Here is a 14,038-nt window from a genome sequence, read left to right as displayed (position 1 = left end):
AGATCTCTTTGGAGGCAGAGGAACGCTAAAAATATAAGTGCGGAAGAAGATATACTATGGATATTAAAACATAGATAATTAACGCTAAAGCCTCTAGACATGTATGAAAAATAATATTGAAATCTTCTAAATATTCTCCTTATAGCATTATCTTCAGACAATAAAACACAATTCCTTCTGTCTCTATGATTGTGACAGTTGTAAAAACTGACCATTGAAAATACACAGTAAGTGAAGAAATATCATAAAATTTCATCCCCTACTATACCTGTAGAAGAATTATAATATTCTAGAGACTCCAAAGTGGAGATATTTTCAGAGTTCACCAGAAGAGGCATGCTTTTTCGGGGAGGTAAAACTATTTCTGAAACATTGAATTTTTGGCTCCAAAGGAGCATGGTTGATCCATAGCAAAGAAGAGGCTAACTGCCTATTCACTATCAGGCTATCTCAAAAAATAAGATTGCTTAGATTTTGTAAGTGCAGGAATAAATATGCTGAAGAAACCTGAGAACTCTTAGTGCTTCATTCCTGCTTCTCTCTGAGGTAAATATAAATATAAGGTACTGTCTTATATTTAGTTAGCTTGTCTATTCATCTCCGGGTTCATCTACAAAAGGCTAGTCAGTCTTCACCTTGCTACACCCTCACTTCACCATCCTGAAATTGTTAATAATAATATAATAGTGTCTAGCACATAGAATGCACTCAATAAATGCTCGCTATTTTTTAGTACTACAAGTTTTTGTATTTCCTTTTCAAACTAAAATCCTATTCTAAAATTTGCAACCATCTCTTTGGTAATCCCCACAACTGATAGTTTTGAGATAACTTAATGTGAGGTATATTCAGATTGTTCACTCCGTTAGTAATTACAGTATCTCTCAATTATGCAGGTACATCAAAATGAGAACCTTTTATTCTGTGAAGCCCCAGAAAAGACATGCTTCAATCTGGGAGAAAATATTTGCAATCTGCTTATTAGACAATAGAGCCCAACTCCTTCTGCTTCTGGGATTGTGATAATTGTAGGAAGTGGCTACTAAAAACACACAACAAATGAACAAAAGACTAGTATCAAAATTACACTCAAAACTCAACAATTAAAAGAAATCCAATTACAAAACTGGGCAAGAGAAATGAACAGATATCTCAGAGAAGAAGATATACAAATGATAATTAAGCACATGAAAACTGATGTTCAATATTGAAAAAAAATGCAAGTTAAAATGACAAACGACATCACTATATACCTGTAAGAATGCCTAAAATTAAAACTGTGACAACACTAAATGCTGACAAGGATGCAGAGAAAACCTGGATCACTAATACATTGCTAGTGGGAATAAAAATTAGTACAGCTCCTCTGGAAAACATCTGGGCAGTTTCTTATAAAACTAAGCATACTATTCCCATAGGACCCAGCAACTACACTCCTGGGAATTTATTCCAGAGAAATAAAAATTTATGTTCACACAAAAACTTGTACATGAATGTTTATAGTAGCTTTATTTGTAGTAGTCAAAAATTAGAATCATCTCATCTCCTTCAACCTGAGAATGCTTAAGTAACATGGCTCAGCAATAAAAAGAAGAAAAGTATTGATATATTCAATTTCAATGACTCTCTGAGGATATAAGCTGAGTGGAAAACAGCCATCCATAAGGTTACAAACTGTATAGTTGCATTTGTATAACATTTTAAAAACACAAAATGTTAGAAATGGAAGACAGATGGTGTGGGGAGGAAGGGGAGAGGAGGTGGTAGGCAGGAGACAGGAGCTCTGGTCATAAAAGAGCAGTGTGAAGGACCACCGTGGTGTTAGAATTATTCAGGATCTTGTCCTATTATTTTATTCCTTTGTTTTTCCACTATCCATAGAACGTCATTCATTTTATTCAGTATCTTGACTGTAGTATTGGATATAGGCACCTATGCATCTGATAAATTTAGATCTTAAAATTAAAGACAAAAAACTAGTAAAACATGAAATCTAAATAATATTAATGGATTGCATGAAGGTCAGTCTCTGGATTGTAATATTTTGATGTCGTTTTACATAATGTTCCAGTGGGAGAAAATTAGATAAAGTATACATGGAACTACTCTGTCTCATTTTTTATAACTTCATGTGAATCTAAGATTATCTCAATAAAATTTTTAATTAAAAAAAAGCATATTATTCAAGAACAAGTTGAGTATGTAAGGGATCAGAATATGCCACTCCAAAATATGCCACTTTGACTTAAGAATTATTTTGATTTGAAGACAAGTGAGAAATAGCACACAGAAAATAAAAGCTCTTTGCCCTACTTTTTTGCTAAAAGCAGTCCTAGCCTCTTAATTAGTAGAGACCAGTCTAGACTCTTAGGAACCCAGGTACCAAGAGGAATCTGCATAATAAATCCAACTTTATCTTCCAATAGTTTCCCTCAGATATTTGTCTTCTCATAGTTTCCTCCCTTGCAAGTCTAAAACCCTTTTCCTTTGCTTTGTCATCTTTCTACAAATTTGCTGTTCTTTGTTAAGATGAGCTCAAGTTCTAACCACTACTTTGGGTTACTGAGATCACTGAGTTTCCCTGCACACATGTGTGTCAGTCTTATTAATAAACTGTTTTTCTCTGGGTAGTTTGTCATTTGTCAATCTAATTTCCAGGTCCCTTGCCAGAGAAAAGTAAGAAAAAAAGGGGTTTTTTTTTGTTGTTTTTTTTTTTCCTTCACTGCAAGTGTCTATACTATTATTATCTCAACCAGATCTAAATTTCTTTTTTGAAATCTTCCCTCTCCATTCACTCTGCATTAAGAAGTCACTGACAACAAATAGAGTTGCAGAACTAATTAGTTTTGTTGCTTATCTCATAGAGCTAAGATTCAGCATCTCCCCCCATCCTCCCTCACATTAATCATTTTATCTCAGACAGTTTATTCTATATTTCAAGTTCTTTCAATTGGCAAAAATTATGTGCTTGTAAAATAACACATGCAAAAGTAGAAGCAAGATCAGACTTGGTGTCAGGCTTTTCTTGAGGAGTGTTCTGTTCTAAAAGATCATTTTAAAAGGTTAATGTCTATACTTTTATAATTCCCCAGAACTATAGTTTATAGCCTGATAGGTAAAATAAGACAAAATATTTTTAAAAGCACTGGATTGGGTCATTTGAATATTTTAGAATTACAGTTCCTGTCAATATCATCCTAAACATCCCCTTGTGTTAGATTTTTTTCTCTAGATACACAAGAAAAGTCAGAGTTTTTAAAATACATCATAGGGACAGCCCAAGTGGCTCAGTGGTTTAGCACTGCCTTCAGCCCAGGGCGTGATCCTGGGGACCTGGGATTGAGTCCCACATCGGGCTCCCTGAGTGAAGCCTGATTCTCCCTCTGCCAGTGTCTCTGCCTCTCTCTCTTTCTGTCTCTCATGAATAAATAACTAAAATCTTTAAAAAAATAAAATAAAAATAAAACATATCACATGTTTTTGCTTTTCATGCTTAGTTTTCCTTTCTACTAAGAATAAGGTAAGCCCCTTCTCTTCTGTCCCTGTCTTAAAAACAAAAACATATTTTTCCTTCAAGATCCAACTGAAATTTCAAATATTACCAGTTTGGGTACTACACTTTTCTCTATTTTTCTTGCTCACACAAAATCAGTTGTCTCCTCTATTTTCAGGGTCTACTTATATTACCTTATGGCATCTGGAAATAGTACTCGTGAATGACATTGCATCAAATGATTTGTAATTATTTCTGTCATTTTTCTTCACTCGACTATGCCTTTCTTGATAATGTATCCCAGGTTTTATTTTCAGGGTCTGGCACCTACTATACACTTTGTAACCTTTTTTTAAGAACGTTTTTCTTTTTTTTTTAAGCTTGATGACATTTGAAAGAATGAGTAAACAAATGATCAGAGTAATGTATATTAATGTGTAATTTTAGTATCCATTTGTTAATTCCTCTGGCCTTTTTTGTAAACTCTTCTTAACATTTCTTTTGAGGTGCATGACCTTATACATTGATTATGTTTCATACATAAGTGACTATGTCGAGTAGGTTAGTGTAACATATAGCAAGTAGGAAAATACATACAAAAGTTTGTTTTAACCTTATTTTTAAAAAGTGAGGTCCCTTGTATTCTTTTGATGTGATTAAAAAGTGCTTATGAATGTTATCCAGGAGTAGATTTCAAAATTCACATTATTCAACAACGGGTCGGAATGATTAAATAATATTTTTTTAAAAAAAAATTGGTAGGTTTCAAAAAGGTGTACTTGAAGGTTGGGTAAACAAATGACTTTTGGTTGGGATTACATTGAAAATGAAGGGAGAATATCAAGAAAGTATATAGTACAGTAGATTCTTAAGTATAAGCCATGAAGGATAATGCTGATTGACAAGCCAAGTTGCTTTCTATGAGGCTTAAGGGATAAATTCATAATATGTAAACATTTTAAACATGGAAATGGCTTTAAGTAGTAAATTAAAATCCTCTGTTATGCAAACTGCTCTAAGCACTTAGTTATCCTAGACTGAGAAATAAATCTTAATTGAGAATATTTAGTTCAACAATGGATAACAGGAATGTTGATTTGTATTTAACAGAAACAAATTTATTCAGCCCAAACTGCCTGAAGGCTCCAATTACTTGGTCTTCAGTGATACACAGTCCTAAATTGCCAACTTGGGTGTTTGATAAGATTATGATGCACTTCTTTTTCAAGTATGTCACACATATGGATTTAACAACAAACAAGCAAGGGAAATCCAGTGAATTACAAAATAAAACAATTTCAAAAATTAGAAAGCCTAGTATATCAGTGACACTGCAGTTTAAAAGTAGAATTTAAAGATTCAGAAATAATTAATAGCGAGGCACAATTTCACAGAGGTGAAATTGCTTCTTGTGTTCCCTGGCTGCTTAGAAAAGCTGACTGCTGTGTCCTAATTGGGCCCACATTTTTCAGGAGTACTGAAGTTCTGAAATTTTTTCCCTTACTTTCCATGCTTGAAAGAGTACCAGTTTTATTCCCTGATCTTAGCTTGAGGTCAGGTAATTACTATATGAGATCAGCCTCTCTGAGCATAGCATAATGGTTAAGATTTAATAAGGCTTTGGAAGCAGATAAACTTGGATTTGAATCTCCCTCTACTATCCATCACAGGCAACTAACTTCTTTCAACAAGCCTCACTTTCTGTTATCTGCAAAAAAAGGATAAGAGACCCTTCCAGAAATGATGAGTGTGAGATGCTTAATGCAAAGCATTTCACAAGCACTTGACATGTTTTAAGTGCTTAAAAAGTTGTCAGTATAATTATGTTATTTTTGTTGCCAAAGTGATGATGATTCTACTGTATCACTCAGCCTAGGCTAAGTACAAGCAAACACAAAGGTGTGGCTTCATGAGGAGAATACAGGTTCCATAAAGGGTGATAGATAATGATTGCTTTGAGTTGATACCTTCCAGCCTCACCAAGTAGAATATTGTGTTTTCTCCTTTCATTCTGGGAAAAATAATTTATAATCTGATAATCAATATGCCTGAGGAGAAAAGCAACTGAACAGTAGCTCCTCCTTTTCTAATCACCTAATTTTCTTCATGGAAATGGTTTAGAGAATGCAGTAGGTAGGAGTTTAAGCCAGAGATTGCCCAGACAGACTCATCATGAAAAAATAATTACAATAATTTCCTGCAGTGCAAAATATCAGTGCAGTTCGATAAGTAAATTACAAAGTAATAAATATCCCTATGTATATTATTTCATGGGTATGACGATCACGTACACCAAGAAAAATAGGCTTGTATGTATTTTTTACACACATTCATATGTCCACTCACAGTACTAAAAAATTCCACTTTAGAATTCATCTTAGGGAATAGTTCTAAGAGAATCTTATAAAGTGGGATTACAATGCCATCAATTCCTGGGAGTATTTCAAAGATTCTTCTATATGAAATGTTTCCTTATGAGACTTAACTTTGATGCTAAAAGAGGACTTTGGATGTCTCCCTTTGACCTTAAACTTTCTAGTTGGTATTTTCTTTCCAGTTTGGCTTTTGGCACAGGTGGAAGATAATGAGGGCAAAGCATCCCCTGATGGAAACCAAAACTACCCCCTTAAGCAATAAGGACTTCTCTGAATCAGCAAGGCTCCTCCTGAGATTGACTCCAAGATGATGATCCTTTTGACTTTCACTGCCTACCTGTACATACCCATGCACCTTTGCCCCATATTTTGCTTTTTTTAAACCTGGAAGTATTTTCAGCATTCTGGGGGCAGTCTTTGAGACATGAGTCCACTGCCTTCCCAGCGCTGTTGGCCTCACTGAAATACATTTATTTCACCATCACTCCTTTCTCTGCCTTTGGATTTTGTCATTGGTGAGTGACTAAATCCAGTCTGTTTGGGCCCCTCAGAGCCAGGGGCTCTTGCACTTCTAGGTGTCAGCTACAATGCTACACTAAATAGCAGTTCAAATTTGCATATAAAACAAACAAAAATTTGCCCACTTATTTGCACCATGGCTCTAAACTATCCAGAGGAGAGCAAAAAAATAAGTAAACAATAGAAAAAATAATAATTGTTTAAAAAAGAAAATAATCTGAAATGCTTCAGATTTTGTGTAAAGCAGTAAACAATATGTTATTGAAAATATTTTAAGAAAATGGTTCAGGCACACAGTGAAAACACTAATTAAAAAACAGTTATTTTGCAACATTATTTTTAATCTATTTTAATCAGTGCCTGTAACACTCTTGAAACCTGCATCATCTTACCTGGCCTCCATCTTACCCAAATAAAGAAGCTGAAGTGACTGAATATAGACAAGACTTTTTCTGCTATAAGCCAATTCAGAATAATATTTTTATAGTTAATTTACAGATAATAGTCTCTTTAGCCTATTGGAATAGATAAAAAATTACAATAATATGATCAGAATGAAGAAGGCATCACTGTACAAAGAATTTAGTTTTATTTTTACAGCTAGTACTGAGAGGACCTGTTGGTAAGTAGATTTTTGTCCTATTCTTTAATTTTATGAGGAATTTCTGAGGTGCTAAGGAGAGCCAAACAGCCACAGAATTAGACAGGAGAGGGAGGAGAAAGAGCAAGAGAAGCTTGTGGAAAAGCAAATTTGGAAACCAAGTATCTCCAGTGTTTCCTCTCTAGCTAGCCGTGTTTTATTTATAGGCAGTTTTGTTGACATGATTCTTATACTCCATGCTTTGAGAAAATTATGAGTATTCCTACTCATCAGATAATTGAAGGGAATGCAACATAGACATTACTCAGATCACTTAATATACACTTTCACAAAGTAATCTTAGTCAGCTATGATATATAAATAAATCTTGGATCCATTTAATCATGGAAGAGCCTGTTGTTATTGGATAGGAAACAGTGGTCACTTCATTCAGCAAATATTTGTTGAAGATCTACTTCCATGTCAGCATTGAGCTACAAGTTAGGACACAATGGTAAATAAAACAGCTATGGTTGCTAACTTTGTAGTTTCTTTTCTAGTTGGTAAACAGAAGTTATTCAAATATTCCACAAACAAACAGAAATCTAAAATAATGACAAGAGCTAAAAGGTCAAATGGTGCTAAGGGTGTCTTTTAAGAGACTTCGGCCTTGTCAAGAGAGGTCAGGAAAGCTTCTTTGAAGAAATCATATTTGAGTTGAAATCTGGCAGACAGCAGACAGACAGACACTTGAGATGGGAGGCATTTCTGGGCAAAGGAATATCTTGTTAAAATATACTGTTAGAGGAAAGAGTCTGGCAAGTTGAGAGAAGCATAAAAGGAAAATATGGCTGAAGTGGATAACACTCAGGCATGCTACCATTCCTTTTAGACAGCAAATGCCATGAGGAAAGGTCTATTATCTCCCCCTTTTGCCTTATTTCCCAGTAATTGGCACTCTGTAGGAACACACTTTTTTTCTCCTTTTCTTCAAGAGGCCCACATACATACACCAACACAAGAACCCTTACCACATGTTCCTGACTCCTCCTCCTTCCTACATCATTGCTACAAAGCAAGTATTTCATAAAAAGCCATCTTTGCATCATCCACGGTGCATAGCATAACATGTTAACATTAGCCACTTAATACATAAAATTGGATTTAAGAAAAGTTATTGTAGAGATGTTTGTTTTTCTTTTCCTTTTTTTTTAAATTTATATATGTCTACTGAAACATTATGAAGCGTTTTTTTTTTCCTCCTTCTAGGTTAAAAAGGACATGTTATCATACTTTATAATAATCTATACCAAACATGCTAAATTCAGTATAATGAAGTCATTTCCTAGTCTCCATTAAGAAAGCATTGCTAATTAATGTCAGCTGAATTTTGTCTACTTTCCATTTCTGCTTAATAGAGCTTTTACTAGATTTTATGTAAATATTTACAGAAATCTATGTTTGGATCAACATACACAATTGCTGTATCTGTGGGCATACAGATCAGTGGATAAAATACAGGAAAGTCTGTGTTTAAAACTTGTGATGAGGGGGATCCCTGGGTGGCGCAGCAGTTTGGTGCCTGCCTTTGGCCCAGGGCCCGATCCTGAAGACCCGGGATCGAATCCCACGTCAGGCTCCCAGTGCATGGAGCCTGCTTCTCTCTCTGCCTCTCTCTCTCTCTGTGACTATCATAAATAAATAAAAATTAAAAAAAATAAAAATAAAACTTGTGATGTTAGTTTAATGTGTCAATCTGTCTAGGCTATCATTCCCAGTTGTTCAATTAAACACTACTCTAGACTTTGCTGTGAAGGTATTTTGTAGATGTGGTTACTTTTGCAGCCAGTTGACTTTAAGTTAAGGGTATTATAGTAAAAAGTCTAGGTGGGTTTGATCCAATTAGGTGAAAAGTCTTAAGATTAGAACTAAGATTTCTATAAGGAAGAGGAAATTGTAACCAAAGTCTAAGTTTAAGCTGCTAAGACTTTCCCTCCTGCTCAAGGATTTCAGATTTGCCAGCTTCACAATCTCATCCAACAAATCCTTGTAATAAATCTTTTTGTATATCTATATTTATATAACTACATATATCTATCTATCTATCTATCTATCTATCATCTATCTATCTATCATCTATCTATCTATCTATCTATCTATCTATCTATCTACATACATTACTGGTTGTGTTTCACTCATGAAACCCTGACAAATACACAACTGTCTCCCACCTCCTATTGTACATCATTTTTCAGAGTCAGCAGTGAAGAATACATTAGTGTACACAATTCTTCACAAAGGATGTTTTTACTATATTTTAAATGAGTAAAAAAGAAACGACAAAAAGAACCTATTATGCAAAGGCTTAATTTTATAGATGAGAAAATCCAAAACACATCTTATTATCTACACTACCGTGGCTTTAACAACCACTGTCTTTAATGGTATAATTTCCTATGTTAAGAAACCTTTGTCCTGTAAGTTAAGAGTTGAAGATAATTTTACTGCAAATTTCAGGAGCTTCCTGGATACCTATCAACTTTCCAGTGAAAAAAAAGCAACAAATGACACTTTATACATCAGTATTCTTTGACTCACCTTCCCTCAAAATCTTTCTGTATCCACCCTACCAGACCAAAATTATATAATGATCTTTACCCAATAATCCTAACCAAGCATCCAACTGAAACACCTGTCCTATACCAGACTTCAAAATCTTAATTACTATTTCAATGTTGCTTTTCCCTGAGACACTGCTAAAACATTGATGACTTAATATTCTCCCTCAGTGTGGGAAGTAAGAAACTCAGCTTTGACTAAGCAATAGGTTGTTTTAGGGATATTTTGAAGAGCCAGCTTTATCACAGAGAAGAGATGAGTAAACACTCTTATATTTGCTACTAAGACTGAATAGTATTATTTTATTATATTTAATTTGAATCTTTTTATGAAATCTGAAATAAATGTTAGTAATACAGTAAAGTCCCTTTTGATAAAGATGAAAGGATAGCATTATTGCTCCTTCCCAAAGTGAACAGCTGTCATAAAATTGGTGTGCATATTTCCAGCTTACCAATTTCTATCATTTTATAAATATATTCATCCAGGAGCAATACATATTAATGTTTTATGTTTCATTTTGAACTTACTTAAGTGGTACCATTCTGCTAATTACTTTTTTCACTCAATGTTTCTGAGATCTATTTATGCCTTTTTGTAGACATATATACATAAACATAGCTGTATTTATATACAGGATTTCAGCATGTAAACATGCTGTATTTATTATATTCATTCCTCTTTTGATGAAAATTTAGGTTCTTTCAATGATGCATTGAATATCCTTGTTACTTGTGTCAACGATATATTCTTTAGAGCATTTAAGTGTAGAGTTGCTGGACATAAGATATTGTATATGTACCTTTAAATCTAAACATAGTTCCAAAGGTAGACACCATTATCTCTATCTTATGGATAATAAAACCGAGCCTTTGAAAAGTAAAGAAGAATGTTTAAAGTCACACAGTTAACAAGCATCAAAGCAGAGATTCAAATCCCTATTTGTTTGGACTAAAACTTTTTCCCCAACCATATTGTCCTCACACAACAAAGGAAACGTTTCATGTCAATATGACAATCATTAAGTTGTCCTTAGTTTCCAACTTCCTGAAGTTCATTCTTCCTCTTGTGCTTTAAATCTTGAACAACTGAACTCACTTAATTTGGAATGGGGAGTTAAAGATGGTGACTGTTAGCAGATGTGTTAATGACTTACCAACACAGAAATATCACTCATTTAGGGAAGCAAGGGAAAACAGGCAGGAGATTACTTCAGCTGCTGACTTGCTTCCTATGTACATTAAAAATATAGATATCTGTGGGCAGAAGTGTAGTAGGATACCTTGGGGTGAGGATTTGCCACAGAACATCCAGATATCCAAACACATAAAAAGGGAAAGTGCTTTGTTACATTTATGTATGGACAACACAGTCTCTCATTCAGCATTGCAGAAACCATCAGTCTTAGCACCTGGCTAACATGATTAGTTAGCTAAAGTAGAAAGTTAGAGTAGGAACTTGTAAGTAACATCTATTTGTAAAGAACTACAAGAGGAAGATGAGGGCCCAGTTGTCTTTTTGCTCGAGGACCTATGTTGAAAAGATATGAGAGTAGAATCCAGCTACTTCAAACTTGTTTACCTCTTAGCATTAGTAGCAAAATAATATAGAGGTTAAATCCTCACATTTGCATAAAAATTTGTTCATCTCAGAAGCTCACTTGGTACATATATTCCCTCTGCAGGATTTCCACGGATTCTATTGTATGTTTATTCTTCATTGAACTCATTTATACTTCCAATACTGCAATCAAATCATTCATATTCCAGTCTATTGGACCCAATATACATTGTATTATTACTCTTGACAGATTCTATTATTAAAGGCCAGATGTTCCCTTAATACATTTTCCTCATTTGATCCTCATGGGAACTTTATAAAATAGACATTTTGTCTTGATTTTACAGATGAGGAAAGCAAGTACTACCCAAGCTAACACTAATTTGCTGAAGGTCACTGAGGTAAATTTACTTAATGGAATCCCAAATTATTTAGGTTCTTGTGTCCCTTAAGGAAAAGGGCAGTGTCAAATTTTTATCAACAAGCCCAGTACAAAATCTGATACTCAATAAAAATCTGTTTATTGAATGAATGAATGAATGACTTGCAAGCCAGACTCAATGATGCTGATTTAAGGCATAGTTTGCAATGAGGTTCTGGGTTACTTTGGTTAAAATGGTATATCTTCCACAACTTAAAATTAAAAAGTATCATTTTGAATTTATTTTAGAGTAATTTTCAAATATAACAATAACTGAAACAGTATAGACATCTAATATTTGTTATTAAATATTGAATCATCATGCATATACAATTAAAAATATCACTTAGTGCATAACATTCAAGGGGTCAACCACAAAGTACAAACAGTAACATTCTTTTTCTTATAAATGGTCTTTATATAAGCTGTTAGATTTTTTTTTATTTATTTTGAGTAGGGGAATGGATATTTAGTATTAAAGAAGATAAGGTTTTCTCATTATAGAAACAAGCACATAAATTAACACTTTGGTGTAACCTATGGCTACCACATTACAGTGTAAGGACTTTATTTGCTCATACTATTTTCATCATACTCACTTTTCCATATTAAATATTCTCAACAATTCTAGATAAGCACCAACTGAATTGCTTGAGTCCAAATTAAGTCTTTTGTATGGGTCCTAATCTTGTAAAGGCTCTTGTTTCTTTTGTCCTATCATTTTCAACACAGAAGTACTAGCATTTCAATTTGCTTTTAATTTCTAACACTACCTTGAATTCCAATTGTGTATCAAATCTTAGAACAGCCAGTCCAAAGAAAAGAGCTGTTAATATCATTTTCTATCAGAGGTTTATTCTATAGACTACATGGAAAGAATTATTATTGTAAATCTTGGTGATACTACACCTTTACTGAATCATAACTAGTAAAAATGAACAACCTCAACTAAGGATACTACCACATTGCTAAAACTCAGACCAATTGTTAAAAAGCTTCATGGTGAATTGATTTTATCCCCAGAATTTAAAAATATACTATGTTCAGTTCAAAGCAAAATAATGTTTTTCTTCTGTATATTTCATCATTTGCATTTAGTATGATATCAAAATCTAAGTTCATTATTAGATTTTTTTAAAAAGATACTTGAGATTACAAACAGGCAATGTGATAATTCTTGCCTCTTAAGGAAATATAAGAAAATATGAAGAAAGAGTGATTAGGATTTGAAAATATATATGTAGATAGTGTAAAGATATCTGTGTAAATATATATATATATATATATTACCTTCTAAAAGAATCTTTGTAGTTAAAATTTTAAAAGATGTTTTACGAATATACATCAGAGCTTTCGTTCAGCAACATGGAATGCTACCTAACGATTTATAATGGTTAACAAAGGTAGAATAACAAACCAAATAAATCTACTGCATAGTGAGTAGAAGCCCTGAAAACTAAATACTGAATATTTAAATCATTTTAATTATTATTAATGACACAACAATGATGATCAGGGGAAGCCATAGTACATTATATTCCCACGGAAGCAATGTATCAGATATTCAGGAGGACTGATAAGGGAATGAGAGTAAGAGATTCATAAATTATATCAAGTTTTAAGTGACTTAAGTACTAAAGATATTATGAAAGTCCTCATATCAAAAGAACTTATCTTCTTACCCACAAAAAGAATGTTTTCTCCTTACCCAACACAGACTCAATGGATTCAATGAGATTGATAAATTCCTGATTGAATGTATATTACTAATATGTAATATCTTCTTTCAGTGTCTAAATCAAATATACATTGTAGGAGTACAGATCTGTCATATTAAAAACTGCAGTGATTATTGAAAACAACAACAAAAAACCAACAACTTACCAACTGGTTCCTTTTGATTCTGAAAGAGAATCTTGCTATTACTGCCATCCATGTTTGCCATGTTAATTGTGTTTCCATCTGTCCAGTAGAGTTTCCTTAATTTAAGAGATATGGATTAAAAATATTAGATATAGACCTACTTGTTAACTAGACACGCTGAGGGATAAAGTTAATGTCAAAGTAAATTCTTGGTGTAGGATTAATTCTGTTTTTAGGAAGGGGCCAAATTGTTGAGCCATTTGGATGGTAATGTGCATGTCTGCCTGGGAAGAAAGCACCCCTCTTGCTTTTTCCTGTCATTAAAGGACAATCACCTCACTTCCATTTTCCTCCTACATATACAACTGAAATATTTACCTATGGCTATAGTAAATTATTTCCATATAAGTAATTTATCAAGATTGAATCCTCTCGGTTTAGAGAAACCAGATACCAAAGAAGAAAACAAAATCTCTTCAGCCGTTCCCCTTGAAAACACTGGAGAGAAAGTATTTTAATCCCACCTAGGCTCTCTACCCGGATACATGATGATTAGCTAGAAGATGGGAGAATCTGATTTACTTAACAGTGACAATAACATCAGCACA

The 14,038-nt window shown here is 33.6% G+C and overlaps 1 protein-coding gene across 1 annotated transcript in view; it reads right to left on the bottom strand.

Moving 5' to 3' along the window:
* The window catches only part of LOC129514645 (low-density lipoprotein receptor-related protein 1B), a 1,831,349-nt gene that overhangs the window by 533,942 nt on the left and 1,283,369 nt on the right, over nucleotides 1-14,038 (bottom strand). Inside the window, exon 31 of the mRNA XM_055333402.1 lies at nucleotides 13,452-13,546. Coding sequence (XP_055189377.1) covers nucleotides 13,452-13,546 — 95 coding nt within the window. The remainder of the gene's footprint in view (nucleotides 1-13,451; nucleotides 13,547-14,038) is intronic.

Source organism: Nyctereutes procyonoides, unplaced genomic scaffold (assembly GCF_905146905.1).
Source record: "Nyctereutes procyonoides isolate TBG_1078 unplaced genomic scaffold, NYPRO_anot_genome, whole genome shotgun sequence".
In the NCBI taxonomy this organism is placed as follows: domain Eukaryota; kingdom Metazoa; phylum Chordata; class Mammalia; order Carnivora; family Canidae; genus Nyctereutes; species Nyctereutes procyonoides.
This window is presented reverse-complemented; position numbering and strand designations above follow the sequence as displayed.